The sequence below is a fragment of the Frieseomelitta varia genome, unplaced genomic scaffold, assembly GCF_011392965.1.
Source record: "Frieseomelitta varia isolate USP_RPSP 00005682 unplaced genomic scaffold, Fvar_1.2 scaffold_930, whole genome shotgun sequence".
NCBI lineage: Eukaryota > Metazoa > Arthropoda > Insecta > Hymenoptera > Apidae > Frieseomelitta > Frieseomelitta varia.
In genome coordinates this window covers 201179-221321 of record NW_025110735.1, presented here as the reverse complement: position 1 = coordinate 221321, position 20143 = coordinate 201179, and the positions used below count along the sequence as shown (strand labels likewise).

Genomic DNA, 20143 nt, shown 5'->3' with positions numbered 1-20143 from the left:
AAATTCGCCATATGTATCAGGAGATCATGATACTCGAAGAGGTGGCACGACATTGTCGGCCGTTGAGCCGTTCTCCTGATACAAAGGTAAGTCGAAAAATTTTTAAACCAAAATATCATTTAAACGATAGCTGGTCGAAATTTCGCCTTACGTATCAGGAGAACATGATACTCGAAGAGGTGGCACGACATTGTCGGCTGTTGAGCCTTTTTCCTGGTACAGAGGTAAATTGAAAAATTTTTAAACCAAAATATCGTTTCAACGAGAAGGAATCGCTGCGCGAAAATTCGCCTTATGTATCAGGAGAACATGATACTCGAAGAGCTGGCACAATATAGTCGGCCGTTGAGCCGGTCTCCTGATATATAAGTAAGTCGAATAATTTTTAAACCGAAATATCATTTAAACGAGATGGAGTGGCTGGGCGAAATTTCACCTGCAGTATCAGAACAACATGATACTGGAAGAGGTAGCTCTCCGAAACTCTCGAACCTGCGGTTCTCCTGATTTTTCATTCCTGCAGAAAATGTTTGGTCCAAATATCTTAAACCGGAGTGTACATCTGACTAAAATTTATGATTTTGTATCAGGGGAACACGTTGTCTGTGGAGGTTGCATGCCGATCCTCTGGAACCAACTGTGCTCTTGATATTCAAGTTTTTAAAAAATGTTTTAGCTCGTAATTCTTGAATGCTGAATGGTTAAAAGTTAAGATTTTGTATTAGGAGACCATGATGTCCGAGGATTTGGCGCGACATAACTCTGGAGCTATCTCTTTTCCTAGTATTTCAAATTTTCTATAAATGTTTTAACGCCAATATCTTGAAAACCGAAATATATATTTGGCTGAAGTTTGAATTTTGTATCAGGAGAATATGCGGTCCACAGAAGTGGCACGCCGAAACTCTAGAGCTTGCTGTGCCCCTGATGTTTCAAATTTTCAGTAATTTTTTTAACGCAAATGTTTTGAAAGCTGAATGGTCTTCCTCACTGAAATTTCATATTTTGCATCAGGAGACCATGTGAGTATCACGCCTATACTCTAGATCTTGCTGTGCCGCTGGTAATTCAGATTTTCAAAAAATTCGGGGGCCATTCTATATATATTTCTGTGAATATGAAATCCTGTCAAAAGTATTGATTTTGTTGTTTCTAACGAAAAATCAATCGATGTGGTCGTAAAACATGGCACACGTATAAGTTCGTAATGAGAAATGGATTAATTTTAAATATTAATCTCGTGTTTTGGATTCTAATGATACAATTGAGCATTTTGCTTGTATCATTTTACCTGTTATAATCACAGACGAACTTCACGTTTGAAGATTTGACAACTCTGTAATGGGTTTTCAAAATTGTATTTATGGCGCAATTGTATTTCGCTACTTGAACTTTTTTTCTTTTTACTTGATGTAGTTCTCCAATTGATCGTTTTTTAAACGTAGAGTGCGCTAAAAAACCAGTGATTTTTTTACTATGTCGGTATTTCAGATCCCCGGCCACGAAAACCCGTAAGATGCTAGGTCTATTCATATACTTCGTCTGTGACAATAGTAATATGTGTAGGTTAAGTCGAATATACTGAACAATACAATTGTAGTCTATCACTAGTAGGACCACCCTTTTTTTGTGATAATTAAATGAGTAGAAACCTTTGCACAACTTATTTTTTCAGTAATTAAATTAAATACACTTCTTACGTTTGCAATAAATCACAGAGGGCGTGAGAAACATTATGATTCTTTTCGATGTCGATACGTTACGAATGTGAAACCCGAAGTTCCATGTGATGTCATATCTATTCTGTGCTTAGTCAATGATAATGGTGTTATTCGTGGGATCAATTGATCATCATTTTTTGTTTACTTAACATGAGTGCATGCATTTTTATTAATGCACTCGAGTATAAACTTTTGTTAAAGTTCTAACAGTCGATAAAGAGGAACTCGAAAAGCAGGGGAGAAAAATTCGCGAGGACTAACACGAATAGCGCCGATAGGTTCTCCACAATCTCTTAAAAAATCCGAGTTTCCGTCTTCATAACGTATATAAACTCTGATTAATATTGAAGTCTGACAACTGTCAAATGACAAGTCTGCTTCAAATATTACGTTTAAAAGATTGAAATGGCAGCAGAGATAAAACCCGCACCGGGAGTAAATCATGATAAATTTAGCACAAGCCGAAAACCTATACTTTTATCGAAATTAGAAGGATGTAATGACGATGTTAATGCGGCTATCATTATACCGCGGGAAGATGGTGTAATTAGTGTTTGCGATGACAGGTAGATGATTACCATATTCTTGTTATAGTAACAGAATTGAATTTTTAGATTACATGGCATAATAAAAATGTTGTTATGGTAATAAAATTAAACCTATAGACTAACTGGTATATTGAAAATTCAGCATTTCATGCCCTTAAGAAACTGTTTTTTACAGGACTGTTAGAGTGTGGTTGAAGCGGGATTCTGGCCAATATTGGCCAAGTGTCTGTCAATACATGGCTGCTGGTGCAACATCGATGCACTATTGTGTACAAACTAGACAATTATTTGTTGGTTTGGAAAATGGGACTATAAATGTATGCATTGAAATAGCTTTCTCTAAAGAGAAAATAATGCTTCCTTTATTTATTTTCATTACTTTACAGGAATTCATTTTGGAGCAAGATTATAATCAAATGACTGCCATGCGTGAATATGCTGCGCATCAAGCAAGAGTTACAGGTGTTATATTTGCACCAAATTGTGAATGGGTTTTAAGCATTGGTCGAGATAAAGTATTTCAATTACATTGTTCAGAAACAGGGCAAAAATTGGGATCTTATCAGACAGATGCATGGTATACTGCTCTACAGTATCCTTTTTACAAGAAATAATTTCTAATAGGTTTTTTAATGTCAGGCTCATATAAGTTGGCATAAAAAGATTTTATTTAAAATTACATGCATCTCCTTAACTTATTCAGATTTGACGCGCAATCAAAACATGCTTTTGTTGGTGATTATTCTGGACAAATAGCAATGTTGAAATTAGATACTAATGGCGTCACACTAATCACCACTTTAAAAGCGCATACAGGGAGCATTCATACATTAGCTTGGGATTCTGAAAAGCAACTTTTGTTTTCTGGAAGTTTTGATCAGAGTATAATAGTATGGGATATTGGAGGTCGGCAAGGTACAGCGTATGAACTTCAAGGACATCAGTAAGCTGCTTAGACTGTCATGAAATTTGTTCAAATTAGTTTTCATTTCACATGGTTTATATGTGGTTTTACAGTAACAAAGTAACTGCGCTGTGCTATGCCAGCGCAGAACGTGTATTATTATCTGGAGGAGAAGATGGTGTAATAGTATGCTGGGACATGGGTGCTAACAGAAAAGAAACAGCAGCTTGGGTAGAATCAGATACGTGCCAAGTACGCAATTGTAAAATTATAATTTGATTCCACAATTTAATATTACCACTAACGTTATATTTATTATGATTTTTTATAAAAGAATATTTTATTACATTTATATAAATATTATGCCGATGAATTTAGGCCTGTGGAAGACCATTCTTTTGGAATATTAAAGCAATGATGGATCAACGACAATTGGGTTTGAGACAGCATCATTGCCGTCATTGTGGTCGTGCATTATGCGCACGATGCACATCCCAACGAATACCAATACCAGCAATGGGTTTTGAATTTGAAGTTAGAGTGTGTGATCAGTGTCATATTCAACTTAAAGCTGCAAAGTAAGTAAAGAGAATAAGATAAGACTTAGCTTTTATTAAATTTATTTCATTTGTATTATGTATCTATCATACAGCCAAACGTCTCTAGCATCATTCCATGACGCAAAGCATAATGTCGTTGGAATGGATCTCGATGCTTCTAGACGAAGATTATTAACTATCGGTCAAGATCGTCTCATTAAGATTTGGGATATTTCTGCACTTCTTCAGTGAACTTCCAGATATGTCTATTAACAAATAACGAAACTAATCAAATCGTAAGATATAAGAGAAAAATACTGTCATATTTCGATGTAAAAGTATAATATCCAGAGCCTATTTTTACGACTATAAAATCATTTTAAAATCTGTTTATTTAATTATACAAGCAATTAGGTTTTTATATATTACGATTTGCTTCTTGCATAAGAAAACTTTTAGATTCGTGAAATATTCTACGACACCAAAATAAGATATCTATAATATTGGAAAAAGAAAACGTATATGTATGTCACTTGCAAGTATGTACTCTTCCAGCAGAGAAAAAGTATCTCGATAACTTATTCAGCAAATGGTAGAAAATAGTATATTTTTTAATCTTTCTTATTTAGTGCAATCATATTTACAAACGACCAAAGTATGAATCAATAAATTATATTTGGATTGTTAATCATTACAAAAGATAATTTTAATGTTTCATTACACATTTAACACAGTGATTATGAATAAATTATTTTTGTTGTAAGTGGAAAAATATAATTATTAAAAATTATATTGAATAACCCGACGCTGTAAAAAATTTTCTAGAATATAAAATTAAATTACATTTTGATCTAATCGGCAACTTAGTTGGAAATTTAACATTTTTCAGTCGGTATTAACTTTTAATATATACAGTATGAAATTACTTTGTTATTATAAATAATTTATAATATGGAAGTACGACAATTTTGGAGAATTGCTCTAAACTGCCTATTTATTTAAATAATAGGAATTTATCAAAACATTGTCGACAACTGTCAATATTGCTCCCAATTTTTTTTCTGCATTTTTCCTAAATATTCATATCATAAAAAGATTTATGTAAAGGGTACTTCAACCTGATTTATCTCTGGATGCTTAATCTGCTTTTCAAAACATTTAAGCTAGATACAAGTATGTAAAGATAATAATTATATAATATGTATAATTAGAATGAAAATTCAGTTTCATATCCCAATATCAATTTCTTCGGAAAGAAATATATTATTTATAGATTACTTAATCTATTCAACGACATTCGCATTTATAATTATTTAATAATTTTATTTAATAATAGGATGCATTTCTTGTACCTAAATGCACCTACAATTTTTATCATTGGATTAGCATAATATTAATTTCTCTACTGTAACAAAAGTGATAAAAGCTATCGACAAGGGAGAAATTGTATCTATTATAGAAACAGGATAAAAATCGATCAATGTACGAATGCAATTTGAGCAAATGAATCGCATTAAGTATGTTTTTTCCTTTAATGTAACATTGTAGCATATACATACTTCTAAAACCGTGGAAGCTATATAACAATATTTTATAAAAAGTTAAACATATATTCTGGAATTTGGTTTCATGTGTTACACATGAAATATACTTTACTATAGAATCAGCACTCTTATGATGTCCATAAGCGATCATTTTATATATATATTTCTTAAGAAGCAATACTTCAAACTTAGGTAGATTATAGGATCTACCATTACATCAAATAATAATAGCATCTTGATTTTAGAAAATAATTTGCAGTATTCTTTATGCATCATTATACATAGCTACGGATTTGTAAGAGCGACTAAAATCATAATTTCAAACGTATGCTCAACGACCGACTTTGCCGTTGCTGTTAAAATAAACGACATCAATAACAACATAGCACGGTACTTTATTATAATTTTCAGAAACAGAATTGATTGCTGCGACATTCGTGAAAATTAGATCGTTGAAATCGAAGGTATCGTTCTCGCATAAAAAGAAGAGTGTTCGTATAGAGACGATTAATAAAATTGTTAATTTGCAATCTGTATAACATCGCCGGTGTTGTTATTGTTGCAGAGGTTCTTAATAATACTTTGCATATTAATGTGTTAAAAAAGTTACAGAAATTACATTACATATCTATGTATAAACGTTCATATAAAGTGAAAATATATTTTCAATGTAAACGATTCGTTTGTCCCTGCGCCATGTGTCTGACGTACGATCCGAGCCGACGGATCAATGAAAAAGATGTTGGAAAAAAAGTCATTCATTAAAATTCGAATTCATTCAATCGATTTTGGCGCCATCCGCGGCCAGGGCTGCAGAGTGAAGGCGAACTCCTCGGTCGGTAAAGAAAACAACGAGGAGGCGACCACGAGGTGTGAACACCAACGGCGGAGGAGGGGAACACCAAATCGCAACGCAACAGGTTGCATGTACACGATGAGATTGAGATAAAGGAAGGATCGAGGAAAATTCGGAGATCTCTTTAAAGCGAAAGCGGTGGGATTGAAGAGGTGACCGTTCGGTAAAATACCGCGAGTTAAGTAAGTTGGTAACGTATGGCGATTGGTGGGATATCGCGTAGCCGAGGCCGATTGTGGTTTAGCCGAAGGTAGTTTTTCCACCTCTTTCAGTTGGCTTCCACCTGGCACACCCGATTCGAACCGAAGCTCCCCGAGTGGACGCGTTAACGTGCCGGTCACCACCGTCGTGGCCTATTCTCTTAAACAATTACCGTTGCTTTTTGCCGTCCCATTTTACAGCGCGATACGCGATCCTCTCGTCTTTTTCATGCTCGTCGCTTTTTCTCTTCAAACGCTAAGCTTTGACGAGCTTCTCTAGTCACGTCCGGACATGGGAAGCGCGCTCCACGTCTTGCTCCAAGTGCAGTGCAGTGCCTCTTAATGGAGTGTGCCGACATCGTGTAGTCGCATTCGTCGTGTTTCTCGTTACTCGCACAAGGTACGTTCGAAATTTATTTTCCCTTCCTCGGGGAAACGTCTCTCGCAGGAGAAATTAAACGTCCGTTTGGCTGCGGGTAAGTAACATTCCATTTCGGAGTAACGAGCGATTTCGTTTCGAACGTAGATGTTGCGGATCGGGAACGAAACTCTCGACTTACTGTCGAGTCGCGTCCTTTCCTACCTCTGTAAATCGAACGATAACATCGCTACGCGTACAGAAATTTTATCATCGTGTTTATTGCCGATCATTTGGAAAAAAATGGACGTTGGTATCCACCGAATCCTCGAATCTCTGGCCAAGTATTTCATCGCCAGATTTTATTTTTAAAAGTGGAATATCCGTCCGAAGCGAGATTCTTCGAAGGCGAGTGCAATATTCATTCAACTGATAATCAGAGTCAATACGCGCAAGTGTACGGAGCTTGAACTTTAAAATGCGATAATACGTAGACGTCGAGACGATAAGATAAAGGGAATAATATTTTGCCCGCTGAATTTGAACATGTTTGCCAAATGATCGCGTATACAGTACGCACGTACGTACGATTAATTTTCGCCTCGTCAAAACGGATCGTTTTCTCCGCTATCGGCGGAGTTTCAAACTCTCTCGCGGGAAGAGACTCTGCGAGTTCGACCGATGCAGAGAAACGCACGACGAAGAATGTTGAAGTGAAAAGCGTTGCTCGTTTTCGGGGAATTACACGAACGTTCGTGTCGACGAACCGAAGAAGATCGGCTCAGTGGAAAAAGAGTAGAGTGAGGATGCACACGTGGAAAATAATCGTGACGTAAGTGATGAAGGCTCGAACTGATACGAGTATGGTGAGCAAAAAGACGCGCAGGTAGGATTTCAACGTTGTGTTGTTAGAAAACTCGAGTCAAAGTCGAACGTAGTTTAAGCACAATCGTTTAATTTATTCTTTAATATATTCTTCGGCCCAAGTTGGGATCTTTAATTTCAATCCTTTTTTAGTTTTCAATCGAATTGCGATGAAACGCGCGTCGTTCGACCGCCCATTAAAATCTCCCGTAGGCGTATACGTCCTTCGTTTCGTTCTTCCTCGTTCGTTGCAACGTTCTTTCAAGTTCAAGGGCTTTTCGTACATCTTCTCACCGAATCGCTTGCCAAAGTGTCGCTGTACACTTCACCTTCCCTGATTCAACGCGTTGTTGTCTCAGAAAAGAAAAAAAAAAAAAAAAACATTCGGACTGTCTTCGATTTCTGAAACAAGTTAAACGCGTCGATGATCGCGTTGTGACGAGAGAAGAGGGAAGATAAAAGTAACAAATGCCGAGAGAGGTTCGTCGACCCGTGAGTTATTCGTGCGAGTATAACAGAAGCAAATTCGACGCTAATGACGCGTAAACTGTAATTCTTCTGTTGGGTTTCGATCGTGCCTCCTTCGCAGAGTCGAAGATTCTTCATTCGACGTGACTTGCCCGGTGTCCAACCGCAACCCGATTCGATTCAATCGGTTTTCCCTTTGGCAAATTGTGTTGTCGCGAATGAGAGTCAATTCGACAGAGAATGCGCGGTAAGAGAAGGGAGATCAATCTCGTGGCAAGATTCCTCGATGGATATTCTCGAAAGGTGTACGGCTGAGTAGTAGCAGCAGAAACTGTCTAACCCACTTTTGCGAACAGGTTTACGCTTGTGCTGCTTCCACTGTAACGGTGATCAGCCGGACATCATCATCGCATGCTGGAATGATACTTCTCCAAATAGATATTCGCGTAAGAGAATTCGACTCGATCGCCGAACCGTTGAATCTGGTTGCAGCGAGTCAATCGCAGCAGCCATTCTCTCTCTCTCTCTCTCTCTCTCTCTGGAATTTCATATTTTTCTGTCTTCGAACGTTTGTCCTGTTTATCGGCAATGTTGTCTACTTCTCCTGCTCGAGATGTTTCCCATTTCATTTTACTGCTTTGCGTATAAAGTGCGAAAAAAAAGAGAAGACGAAGGCAAAAGGGAGGAGCGAGGGGAGAACGAAAAAGAAAGAAAGAAAGTTTTGTTTTCTTTCAGGCGGAGTGCCGACAACGACGACTTGAGAGATGGTCATCGTCACGCGGGTGAGTATTATCGCGACATAGCTTGTCGTTTCGCGCGTCTTCTTCTTCTTCTTCTGTTCCGGGCGATTGGTAAATCGATTAGAGTACGCGACGGATGCAACGTACGAAGGAAAACGAGGAAAACGTATCGACGATCCGGCGTTCGGCGCGCGACGCTACCGCTTTCTTCGAAGACGATCAGTAGGAATCTGTGACAAGTGAAAATGACGGAGATCGACAGATTCTTTCACCGCCTGAAAAGTCACGCACAAATAATACGTCGAAGCTCGATATCAATGCCCAGGAATTAATTAATCAAACATCAATTCGTTTACCAATATCGAACATTAGGATCGCTAATGCAGTGCAACTAGTCTCCGACTTATCGTAGAGTCACGAAAATTTCCCCGAGTAATTAGAAAAAAAAAAAAAGGAAAAAAACGTGATCGACATATAACGAATGGATGCAAGTTTGCAAATTGCGGTTGCGGCGCGAACCTCCCGTCCGCGAGGAACGAAGAACGCGTTCCGATCTAATCGATCAGAGGGAAAAAAGTCGACGGTGGATGACGTAGAGGCAACGTCGTCGCCGGCGCTGCGGCAAACGTGGGACCTGAAGACGGATGGTCGGTTAATTAGGCATAGTTAACGGTCCTTCGTCACTTGGCGTATGCCCTGAACGGCTCAGCATTTCACGCGAGCGAACCAACCATCGTATAACGGGACGCGAATCGTTTTACCGGACACGCGTTTGTACCCTCGATCGTATTCTATTCCTTCCCCGTGGCAAACGTGCCACACGGGTCTTCCAGCATCAAGTTTCCGAGTGTCGTTCGATCGTAATCGCCATGGGGAAAAAAAATCCCACCGTGTTGAAGATCCAGCAGAGATACGCGAGCGCGAGCGGACGGCCGAAAGTAAAACCGACCGGCAAAGGAAAGAGCCGAATCGAAGGGAGACTCCGCTCCGAGGTAACGAGCGGACGAGCTCTCTTCCGATGTGGTTCCGGTGAGGTGAACAATCGGAACGTATATACGAATATCAGGCACAGTCTGTGCGTTCGTATAGACGTGTCCGTAGCATAGGCTAACTTAGAGGTTCTCAAATTGCCTGAAACACGCGCGGTTTCCGTATCGTTGTTCGAATCGGATAGCGATCGATCGATCGGGCGGCGTCGAACGATCTGGAAAATCTCGTTCGAGATGAAGCGAGATTTCGATTTTTCGCTTTGACATTTGATAGAGTCAATTGTTTTCGCTGCCTTTACGGCTTGAAAATAGCTGCGAATGCTACGAACGCACGGATGCGCGGAGCCAACGATGCAAACGATTACACGCGAAACGACGCGCGAGTTTTTGTTCGCGAAAATTTGATGGAAATTCCAAACGACTAGCAGTCGTTCTGATCGCCAGATGTAATTAATACTCGTCCGGTCGTTTCCACGCTGGATGAACCTATCTCTACCAAGCGTAAATCGTAAAAATTATAGCTCGCTCGCTGAAAAACGCCGAAGCGTTTTCGTTTGAGACGAGAGCTCGAAGGACGATCGATCGCGTCGCGTTCCACTGTCGCTGGAAGCCGGAATAATGCCCGTTTGCTTGGCTAATTGCGTTAACGCTGACTGCGCGAGACAGCGGCGGAAGGGCGAGGAGGAGGAACGATCGAGTTCGAAGAGCGGAAAACGGGAAGTTGCACGGTGCGTACGCTTCTCACGATCGAATTCGATTCCTTCGCTGTCGGCGGTCACCGTACGAATCTTCGATTATAGTTTCCAGCGTAGTGTTAATTTTGGCAGTTGTTTCTTTTACTATTACATCTCTTACACACGCGTGCGTAGTTACATCGCGCGTAACGACAAAACTCGACCTCGTCGTGTTAATTTTCTAAAGCGAGAGAAGAGAAAGAAGAAGGCGGGCATCTGTCGGCGTTCGAATGCTAAGATACGGGCAATTTTGTTGGTTATTATTGGAACGTGTGCTCGTAAGCGTCATTATTCCCGCGTCATTATTCCCGAAACAAAGGAAGGAAATTATCGGTGAACAAGAAAAAGTAAAAAATAAAAAATTACGTTGCAGGGAGATTACATATGGATCGAACCAATCTCAGGGAGAGAATTTGACGTTGCGATCGGAGCACGAGTAATATCCGCGGAAGGCAGACGCATTCAAGTGAAAGACGACGATAACAAGGTAATCGTTACCTACTTTTCCGCGTTCACCGAATTTCTCGGCTCGGCTCGAAAACTTGTTGCACATTTCTCTTGCCTATTGGAGATTTACAAGTTGTGCACGACGCCGAGAAACTGATGCCCGAACAGGTTTCGCCGGTGCATGTTCATTCGGGAATTTTCAGGAACAATGGCTGACACCGGAGAGACGAATAAAGGCAATGCATGCCACTTCTGTGCAAGGTGTAGAAGATATGATCAGCTTAGGAGACCTCCATGAAGCTGGCATATTGAGGAATCTGTTGATTCGTTACAACGAGAATCTCATATACGTACGTAAGCAGTTTTTGATCACGCGATAAATCTCTGAACAGCACTGCGATTTTTCATTTCATTTCTATCTCTTTAGGAAATATGAATTGTTTGAACCATTGTTTTCTTTTTTTTTTTTTTTTTTTTTTGCGCAGACCTACACGGGTTCCATTCTAGTCGCCGTGAATCCGTATCAGATACTGCCCATTTATACCGCGGAACAAATCAAACTGTACAAGGATCGTAAAATCGGCGAACTACCGCCGCACATATTCGCCATAGGAGACAATAGTTACGCGCATATGAATCGATACGGTCAGGATCAGTGCATAGTGATCAGGTATCTCTCTATCCGCGGAGTATTCCGAGCGGTTCTCTCCTTTTTCTATATTTTTCTATTGAGAAATGGCTTGTCAAATCCACGAATGTTTGTGCCGTAGCGGCGAGAGCGGGGCCGGAAAAACGGAAAGCACGAAACTGATTTTGCAATATCTGGCAGCGATCAGCGGCAAGCATTCTTGGATCGAGCAGCAAATTTTGGAAGCGAATCCGATCTTGGAAGGTAAGCAATCTCGTTTGCGATCGGTCGTGTTACGGACAAAGGCAAAAGCGATTGATCACTGTGGTGGTTTTCGTCGTAGCGTTCGGTAATGCGAAAACGGTACGGAACGACAATTCGTCCCGTTTTGGAAAATACATCGACATACACTTCAACGAGCAAGGGGTGATAGAGGGGGCGAAAATCGAGCAGTATCTCTTGGAAAAGTCACGCATAGTCTCGCAAAGTTTGGACGAGAGGAATTATCATATATTTTACTGCATGCTCGCCGGTCTTTCGAAAGAGGAGAAGCAGAAACTGGAACTGGAGGATGCCTCTTCGTACAAGTACTTAACGGGGGTAACGTTTCGATTTCAAACGAAATTATGCTTGATATTCCCAACTAAAAACGTAACGATTTCGCTTCTCAGGGTGGTAGTATCACGTGCGAGGGTCGGGACGACGCTGCTGAATTTGCCGACATCAGATCAGCGATGAAAGTGTTGTTGTTCTCCGACATGGAAATATGGGAGATACTCAAGCTGCTCGCTGCCCTGTTGCACACGGGAAACGTGAAATACAGAGCGATCGTCGTAGGTAAGCATGATTCGTGTAATATTAAAGTTCGACTCTACGTACGTTTTTTTTTTTTTACTTTTTAGATAATCTAGACGCTACCGAAATACCGGAACAAACGAACGTGCAGAGGGTGGCGCATTTACTGGGCGTGCCTGTACAATCTTTGATCGACGCTCTTACACGCAAAACGATATTCGCTCACGGTGAGACTGTTGTAAGTAAGGAATAATTCGCGTTACGTTCCTATGCACACGCGGGAATACACACAGAACATTATTATGACAGCCAGTAGTGAAAGATACTTTTCCTGTTGTTGATCGGGATTATAATGCGTTTGCGCAGGTGTCCACGTTATCCAGGGATCAATCGGTGGACATCAGAGACGCGTTCGTCAAGGGAATATACGGACGATTGTTCGTCCATATCGTGAAGAAGATCAACGAAGCGATTTACAGGCCGAAGAACACGTCTCGAAGCGCCATTGGGGTACTGGATATATTCGGCTTTGAAAATTTCAGCCACAACAGCTTCGAGCAATTCTGCATCAACTATGCCAACGAAAATCTGCAACAATTTTTCGTGCAACACATTTTCAAGCTCGAGCAAGAGGAGTACAATCACGAGGGTATCAACTGGCAGCACATCGAGTTCGTCGACAATCAGGACGCGCTCGATTTGATAGCTATCAAGCAGTTGAACATCATGGCCTTGATAGACGAAGAGTCAAAGTTCCCGAAGGGTACCGACCAGACGATGCTAGCCAAGATACACAAAACGCACGGAAGCCATCGGAATTACTTGAAACCGAAATCGGACATCAACACGTCGTTCGGTCTTAATCACTTCGCCGGCGTTGTGTTCTACGACACCAGGAGCTTCCTCGAGAAGAACAGAGATACGTTTAGCGCCGATCTGTTGCAACTGATTCACATATCCTCGAATAAGTTTCTGCAGGCTTGTTTCACCGAGGATATCGGCATGGGATCGGAGACGAGGAAAAGAGCACCGACTCTCTCCACTCAGTTCAAAAAGTCCTTGGACTCTCTGATGAGGACGTTGTGCAGTTGCCAGCCGTTCTTCATCAGATGCATCAAGCCGAACGAGTACAAGAAACCGATGATGTTCGACAGGGGTCTTTGCTGCCGACAGTTGAGATACTCCGGCATGATGGAAACGATTCGAATTCGCAGAGCCGGTTATCCGATCAGGCATTCCTTCCCGGAGTTCGTCGAGAGATATCGGTTTCTAATTCCCGGTATACCTCCGGCGCACAAGGTCGACTGCCGCGCAGTCACGTCAAAAATCTGTCACATAGTGTTAGGAAGATCGGACTATCAACTCGGGCACACGAAGGTGTTCCTCAAAGACGCTCACGACTTGTTCTTGGAGCAGGAACGCGATCGCGTCTTAACGCGGAAGATTCTGATACTTCAACGGAATATACGCGGCTGGGTTTACAGGCGGAGATTCCTTCGCATGAGGGCAGCCGCGACCGTCATCGAGAAATACTGGAGAGGTTACGCGCAACGGCAACGATACAAACGGATGCGTATCGGTTACATGCGGCTTCAGGCGCTGATCAGATCGCGGGTGTTGTCGCACAGATTCAGGCATCTCAGGGGACACATAGTCGCGCTTCAAGCGCGAGCCAGAGGCCATTTGGTACGGAGGATGTATCAAAAGAAGTTGTGGGCGATCGTGAAGATACAGGCGCACGTACGAAGATTGATCGCGCAGAGGCGTTACAAGAAGATCAAGTACGAATATCGGTTGCACGTCGAGGCGCTGAGACTTCGGAAGAAAGAGGAGAGGGAGCTGAAGGATCAAGGGAACAAACGGGCGAAGGAGATCGCCGAGCAGAACTACAGAGAACGAATGCAAGAATTGGAAAGGAAAGAGATAGAGATGGAGCTGGAGGACCGACGTAGAATGGAAATTAAGAAGAACCTGATAAACGACGCAGCCAAGAAGCAAGACGAGCCGGTCGACGATAGCAAATTGGTCGAGGCTATGTTTGATTTCCTGCCGGATTCGAGCAGCGAGGCTCCTACTCCTGCCAGAGAGACCTCCGTATTCAACGATCTACCTGCCCCGAAGGCGGACCAACAGGAAATCATCAGTCCCGTTCAAACAGCATCCGAGGACGAGGAGGATTTGTCAGAGTTCAAGTTCCAAAAGTTCGCGGCAACGTACTTCCAAGGGAACATAACGCATCAATATTCCAGGAAACCTTTGAAACACCCGTTGTTACCATTGCACACGCAAGGAGATCAATTGGCCGCCCAAGCGTTGTGGATCACGATACTTCGTTTCACCGGTGATCTGCCCGAGCCGAGATTTCACACGATGGACAGAGACACCACCTCGGTCATGTCGAAAGTCACCGCGACGCTCGGCCGTAACTTCATACGGAGCAAAGAGTTTCAAGAAGCGCAGATGATGGGCGTCGACCCGGAGACGTTTCTCAGACAGAAACCACGCTCGATAAGGCACAAATTGGTCTCGTTAACGTTGAAACGGAAGAACAAATTGGGCGAGGACGTTAGGCGAAAGCTGCAAGAGGACGAATACACGGCGGATAGTTATCAGTCGTGGCTGGAGGCAAGACCAACGTCGAATCTCGAGAAACTTCACTTCATCATCGGTCACGGAATATTACGCGCGGAATTGAGGGACGAGATCTACTGTCAGATATGCAAGCAACTGACCAACAATCCTTCCAAGTCGTCGCACGCACGTGGCTGGATCCTGCTGTCGTTGTGCGTCGGCTGTTTCGCTCCGTCCGAGAAGTTTGTCAATTACTTGCGAGCGTTCATCAGGGAGGGGCCACCGGGATACGCGCCGTACTGCGAGGATCGGCTCAAGAGAACGTTCAACAACGGCACGCGGAACCAGCCGCCGAGCTGGTTGGAGCTCCAAGCGACCAAATCGAAGAAACCGATTATGCTGCCGATCACGTTTATGGATGGTAACACTAAAACGCTGCTTGCTGATTCCGCGACCACGGCCAGGGAACTGTGCAACCAGCTATCCGATAAGATATCGTTGCGCGACCAGTTCGGCTTTTCCCTCTATATCGCGTTGTTCGATAAAGTCTCGTCGCTTGGTAGCGGCGGCGACCACGTGATGGATGCCATCTCTCAATGCGAGCAATACGCCAAGGAGCAAGGTGCTCAAGAGCGGAACGCCCCGTGGCGATTGTTCTTCAGAAAGGAGATATTCGCGCCTTGGCACGAGCCAACCGAGGATCAAGTCGCTACCAATTTGATTTATCAACAGGTTGTCAGGGGGGTGAAGTTCGGCGAGTATCGTTGCGACAAGGAGGAAGATCTAGCGATGATCGCCGCCCAACAATACTACATCGAGTATCACACCGACATGAACGTCGACAGGCTTTACACCCTTTTGCCGAATTACATTCCGGATTACTGTCTGACCGGTATCGACAAGGCGATCGACAGATGGGGACATCTAGTTTTACAAGCGTATAAAAAGGTGAAGTTAGATTCTTCTCGCTGTGCGCACCTCTTTCATCAACGACGTGTATAATTCGACGAAACGAAATCTCTCTTCTTGCAGAGTTACTATTTAAAGGAGAAAGTACTTGCTTTACGAGTCAAGGAAGATATCGTTGGTTACGCGAAGTTCAAATGGCCATTGCTTTTCTCTCGCTTCTACGAGGCGTACAGGAATTCCGGCCCGAACTTGCCGAAAAACGACGTCATCATAGCCGTAAATTGGACCGGAGTGTATGTTGTAGACGATCAGGAACAGGTGCTTCTCGAATTGTCGTTTCCCGAAATCACCACTGTGTCTAGTCAAAAGTATGCATCCGTTTAACCGTTTCTCTTCTTAAACACCATCTCGCACTTTATATCGCGGCCCTAAATTCTTTCTTAATTCACTTTCAGAACGAACAAAATGTTCACGCAAACGTTCAACTTATCAACAGTGCGAGGGGAAGAATTCACTTTCCAAAGCCCAAACGCCGAAGACATTCGCGATCTGGTGGTGTACTTCTTGGAGGGTTTGAAGAAACGTAGCAAATACGTTATCGCGTTGCAAGATTACAAAGCACCGGGCGAAGGCTCGTCATTCTTGACCTTTCAAAAGGGTGATCTTATCATTCTGGAGGATGAAAGTACCGGTGAAACCGTCCTTAATTCAGGATGGTGTGTCGGCACTTGCGAAAGAACCGGCGAAAAGGGCGATTTTCCAGCCGAGACGGTTTATGTCTTGCCCTCGCTAACAAAACCACCGAACGATATCCTAGTAAGGCGAACGCGCGTCCTTTCTGCGCGATGTCCTCTTATGTTTCGATATCTATCCTTTCTGTCGTATAAATTTAAAAAGTCTCGATAATCGATTCCCTTTTCCAGTCCTTATTCAGCATCGAAGGAACGGAAAATGGCCGTAAACTATATCCGCAGCAAGTAAACGGAATAGAATCCCGCGACAAACCTCACACTCTTCTGGAGTATGCTATCGATCACTTTCGGTAACGTAACCCTTATCACCGTAAAATACGCGACCAGTTTCTTTCACCGTCTATGAGTTACAATTGAGAGATGTTTCTTTCGTGTTTCGTTGCAGAACGCCGCCGAAAAGAACGATGTCGAAAGCGTTGACCTTGACAACTGCGCGACGCGGCCACACCGACGAGTTATGGCACCATTCCAGAGATCCTATTAAGCAGCCCCTCTTAAAGAAGTTGATATCGAAAGAAGAATTGGCCGAAGAAGCGTGTTTCGCTTTTAACGCGATCCTGAAGTATATGGGTGACCTGCCAACGAAAAGACCACGTATCGGTAACGAGTATACCGATCTCATCTTCGACGGGCCGCTGAAAAACGAAATTCTTCGGGATGAAATTTATTGTCAAATCATGAAACAGCTGACTGATAACCGGAATAGACTGAGCGAAGAACGTGGTTGGGAGTTGATGTGGCTTGCCACCGGTCTTTTCACTTGCAGCCAAAGTCTCTTGAAAGTAAGACATTTCGTTCAAGTAACATTCATAACGCTGACCTACCGTGAATCCGCTCACGTATCTCTGCTCGTTACTTACAGGAACTGACACTGTTTCTACGTACAAGACGGCATCCCATATCTCAGGACTCTCTACAAAGGCTACAAAAAACTTTACGCAACGGTCAACGAAAATACCCTCCACATCAAGTAGAAGTAGAAGCTATACAGCACAAAACGACGCAAATATTTCACAAAGTTTACTTCCCCGACGATACGGATGAAGTGCGTACGCTTTAAGCGACCATTTTAATTTCAAAAACAATTGTGAAATTAATTTATTTCTGTTGGACAGGCATTCGAAGTGGACTCGTCGACTAGAGCTAAAGACTTTTGTCAAAATATAGCGCAAAGATTAAACTTACGTTCTGCGGAAGGATTCAGTCTCTTCGTGAAGATTGCCGATAAGGTTATCTCAGTTCCGGAAGGAGATTTCTTCTTTGATTTTGTACGACATTTGACGGACTGGATAAGAAAAGCTCGACCGTCTCGCGATGGTACATGTAGTTTTTTATGATTAATCGTTATACAAAAAAATGCAACGAAGATCACCGCAAGATTTTCGTATATTTTGCCTAGGTGTGTCAGCACAGTTTACGTATCAAGTATTTTTCATGAAGAAGTTGTGGACCAACACTGTTCCCGGTAAAGATAGAAATGCAGATCTCATTTTCCACTTCCACCAGGAGCTTCCTAAATTGTTAAGAGGTAACACTTGCCTTTCACTTCTGTAACATTTTGTCATATCCCAACTCTGATCATTTTATACTTTTCATATAACTCCCTTTTATATAGGCTACCACAAATGTACTAAGGAAGAAGCCTCCAGATTAGCAGCGTTAGTGTACAGAGTTCGTTTTGGTGAAAGCAAGCAGGAACTTCAAGCGATTCCGTAAGTTAAATCTCTTCAAATATTCTGTACTCGTGTACAAGCTTTTATTAATAATTTATAAATATTTCCTAGGCAAATGTTGAGAGAGCTTATACCTGGTGATTTGGTAAAGGTACAAAGTTCCAATGATTGGAAAAGATCAATAATAGCAGCGTACAACCAAGATGCTGGTGAGATATTGTTTCAATTATATTTAAGCGCATTTTACACTTTCAGTCCCTGTTATGTGTATGTATGTAATATCTTCCTCCGTAGGTATGAGTCCAGAAGATGCCAAAATAACTTTCTTGAAAATAGTTTATCGATGGCCGACCTTTGGTTCAGCGTTTTTCGAAGTCAAGCAAAGTACAGAACCAAATTATCCAGAATTGTTGTTAATCGCTATAAATAAGCACGGTGTAAGTCTTATACATCCACAAACGAAAGTAAGTGAACAAATTTTCTTTTCTTTCGTTAATTAATAATTAAGCTAATACGTACAAATGTTTCCTGTCGACATTTATGTTTGTAGGATATACTAGTGACGCATCCTTTTACAAGAATCTCAAACTGGTCGTCAGGTAATACCTATTTTCATATGACGATTGGAAATTTAGTCCGTGGTTCGAAACTGTTGTGCGAAACTTCACTCGGATACAAAATGGACGATCTATTAACATCGTATATTTCGTTAATGCTCACAAACATGAATAAACAACGTACAATACGGATAAAATAAATGCGATGCTGCTAAATTTGATTCGCAGAATTAAACATTGGAGCAAGATAGTATAAGCAAAATATAAAAAAAGAAGAAACGCCGGATAATTCAATAATTAAAATTACAGATGATCGATATTGATTTGACCTACATATGTTATTTATCAAACTCAGTTTCATATATCTATAGAAGATTTATTTAAATAGCAATCGTTCTCGATATAACAATGATTTCTATAACTATAGACACTCGCGAAAAATACAATTTTTTTACACAAAGAGTATTGATAAGCACAATAGCAAATTTCATATAGTAACAAATGTTTTATACATGTCTTTTCTTTATACATTTTTTTATTACATATACATATCTAATATATATAAATATATATATATATGTATATACATATGGATGTGTATGTATATATGTATATGTGTGTGTGTCTATATATATATACATATATATAAGCTTTGATATTCATTGTCGTTTAATTATTGCAACGACTGAAAACATAAAAGAAATCATAGTGCACGTGTACACAAGTAATTAGTTTAAAAGAATGTATATGACTTATTTACAAATAAGATTTTCATACAATTTTGTAAAATATTACATTTAGTTTGTAAGGGAGAGTGAGAGATTGAAAGTGAGTGAATGAAAGAAAGAAAGAGAGAGAACTTCACATTCAAACGTATTCTTATGTAAAAGCAGATATGCAAAGCAGACAGGATGAAATGTGATTGAAAACAATTCCGTATCTGCAAAAAAATTATGGAAAAAATTAAGAACTTACGCTTGAACGTCACTTGAAATAGTTTTCCAATATAATGAATCGTAATGATTACTCAATGATTATCCGTCCACTGATACGTGTAAGGATGTAATTATTATTAACTCGCAATTTATTACTGTGAATAAAGATAATCGTATTCTTCAGGTACTTGGTGCAAATTTTAATCGTGGGTAAATTCCCATGGTATACATGTACCGACATTCCTGTTTTACAATGGATCTCTTCAGGAAGACAATTCCCAAAGCGATTTTATCTCGCTTCCTGCTGCAGATAATTATATTCGATGGTATCTAGAAAAAAGCCCGTACCGATTCGACCAAGTAGAGGAGTCAAGAAACGAATTTCTAGCTAATAACTTTTAGATTTCGTCT

General features: G+C 41.3%; 2 protein-coding genes across 2 annotated transcripts; both read left to right on the top strand.

The window, feature by feature from the left end:
• The first annotated feature begins 1633 nt into the window (after positions 1-1633).
• On the top strand, positions 1634-5934 carry LOC122537781 (WD repeat and FYVE domain-containing protein 2). The gene is made up of 7 exons (XM_043671335.1): positions 1634-2287; positions 2445-2586; positions 2656-2861; positions 2973-3212; positions 3287-3425; positions 3552-3751; positions 3826-5934. Exons 1-7 carry the CDS (start codon positions 2127-2129, stop codon positions 3962-3964), a joined length of 1227 nt encoding a protein of 408 aa, XP_043527270.1. The 5' UTR covers positions 1634-2126; the 3' UTR covers positions 3965-5934.
• A 249-nt stretch (positions 5935-6183) lies between these two features.
• LOC122537766 (myosin-VIIa) lies at positions 6184-19919 on the top strand. The gene is made up of 21 exons (XM_043671256.1): positions 6184-6712; positions 8738-8784; positions 10839-10952; positions 11116-11262; positions 11398-11582; positions 11683-11804; positions 11884-12140; positions 12212-12377; positions 12443-12573; positions 12702-15854; positions 15939-16183; positions 16271-16631; positions 16739-16857; positions 16953-17349; positions 17430-17612; positions 17683-17884; positions 17967-18095; positions 18183-18279; positions 18352-18449; positions 18535-18704; positions 18791-19919. The coding sequence occupies exons 2-21, from the start codon at positions 8767-8769 to the stop codon at positions 18995-18997; spliced, it is 6501 nt and encodes a 2166-aa protein (XP_043527191.1). The 5' UTR covers positions 6184-6712; positions 8738-8766; the 3' UTR covers positions 18998-19919.
• The last annotated feature ends 224 nt before the right edge of the window (positions 19920-20143 follow it).

Bases quoted from the DNA above. Each gene is read 5' to 3' on its own strand.
- LOC122537781 (XM_043671335.1), top strand. From the start codon at position 2,127: ATGGCAGCAGAGATAAAACCCGCACCGGGAGTAAATCATGATAAATTT. The intron at 3,213-3,286 runs GTAAGCTGCTTA...GTGGTTTTACAG, and splicing joins TATGAACTTCAAGGACATCA to TAACAAAGTAACTGCGCTGT. The intron at 3,752-3,825 runs GTAAGTAAAGAG...TCTATCATACAG, and splicing joins ATTCAACTTAAAGCTGCAAA to CCAAACGTCTCTAGCATCAT.
- LOC122537766 (XM_043671256.1), top strand. The intron at 12,574-12,701 runs GTAAGTAAGGAA...GCGTTTGCGCAG, and splicing joins TCGCTCACGGTGAGACTGTT to GTGTCCACGTTATCCAGGGA. The intron at 17,613-17,682 runs GTGCGTACGCTT...TCTGTTGGACAG, and splicing joins TCCCCGACGATACGGATGAA to GCATTCGAAGTGGACTCGTC.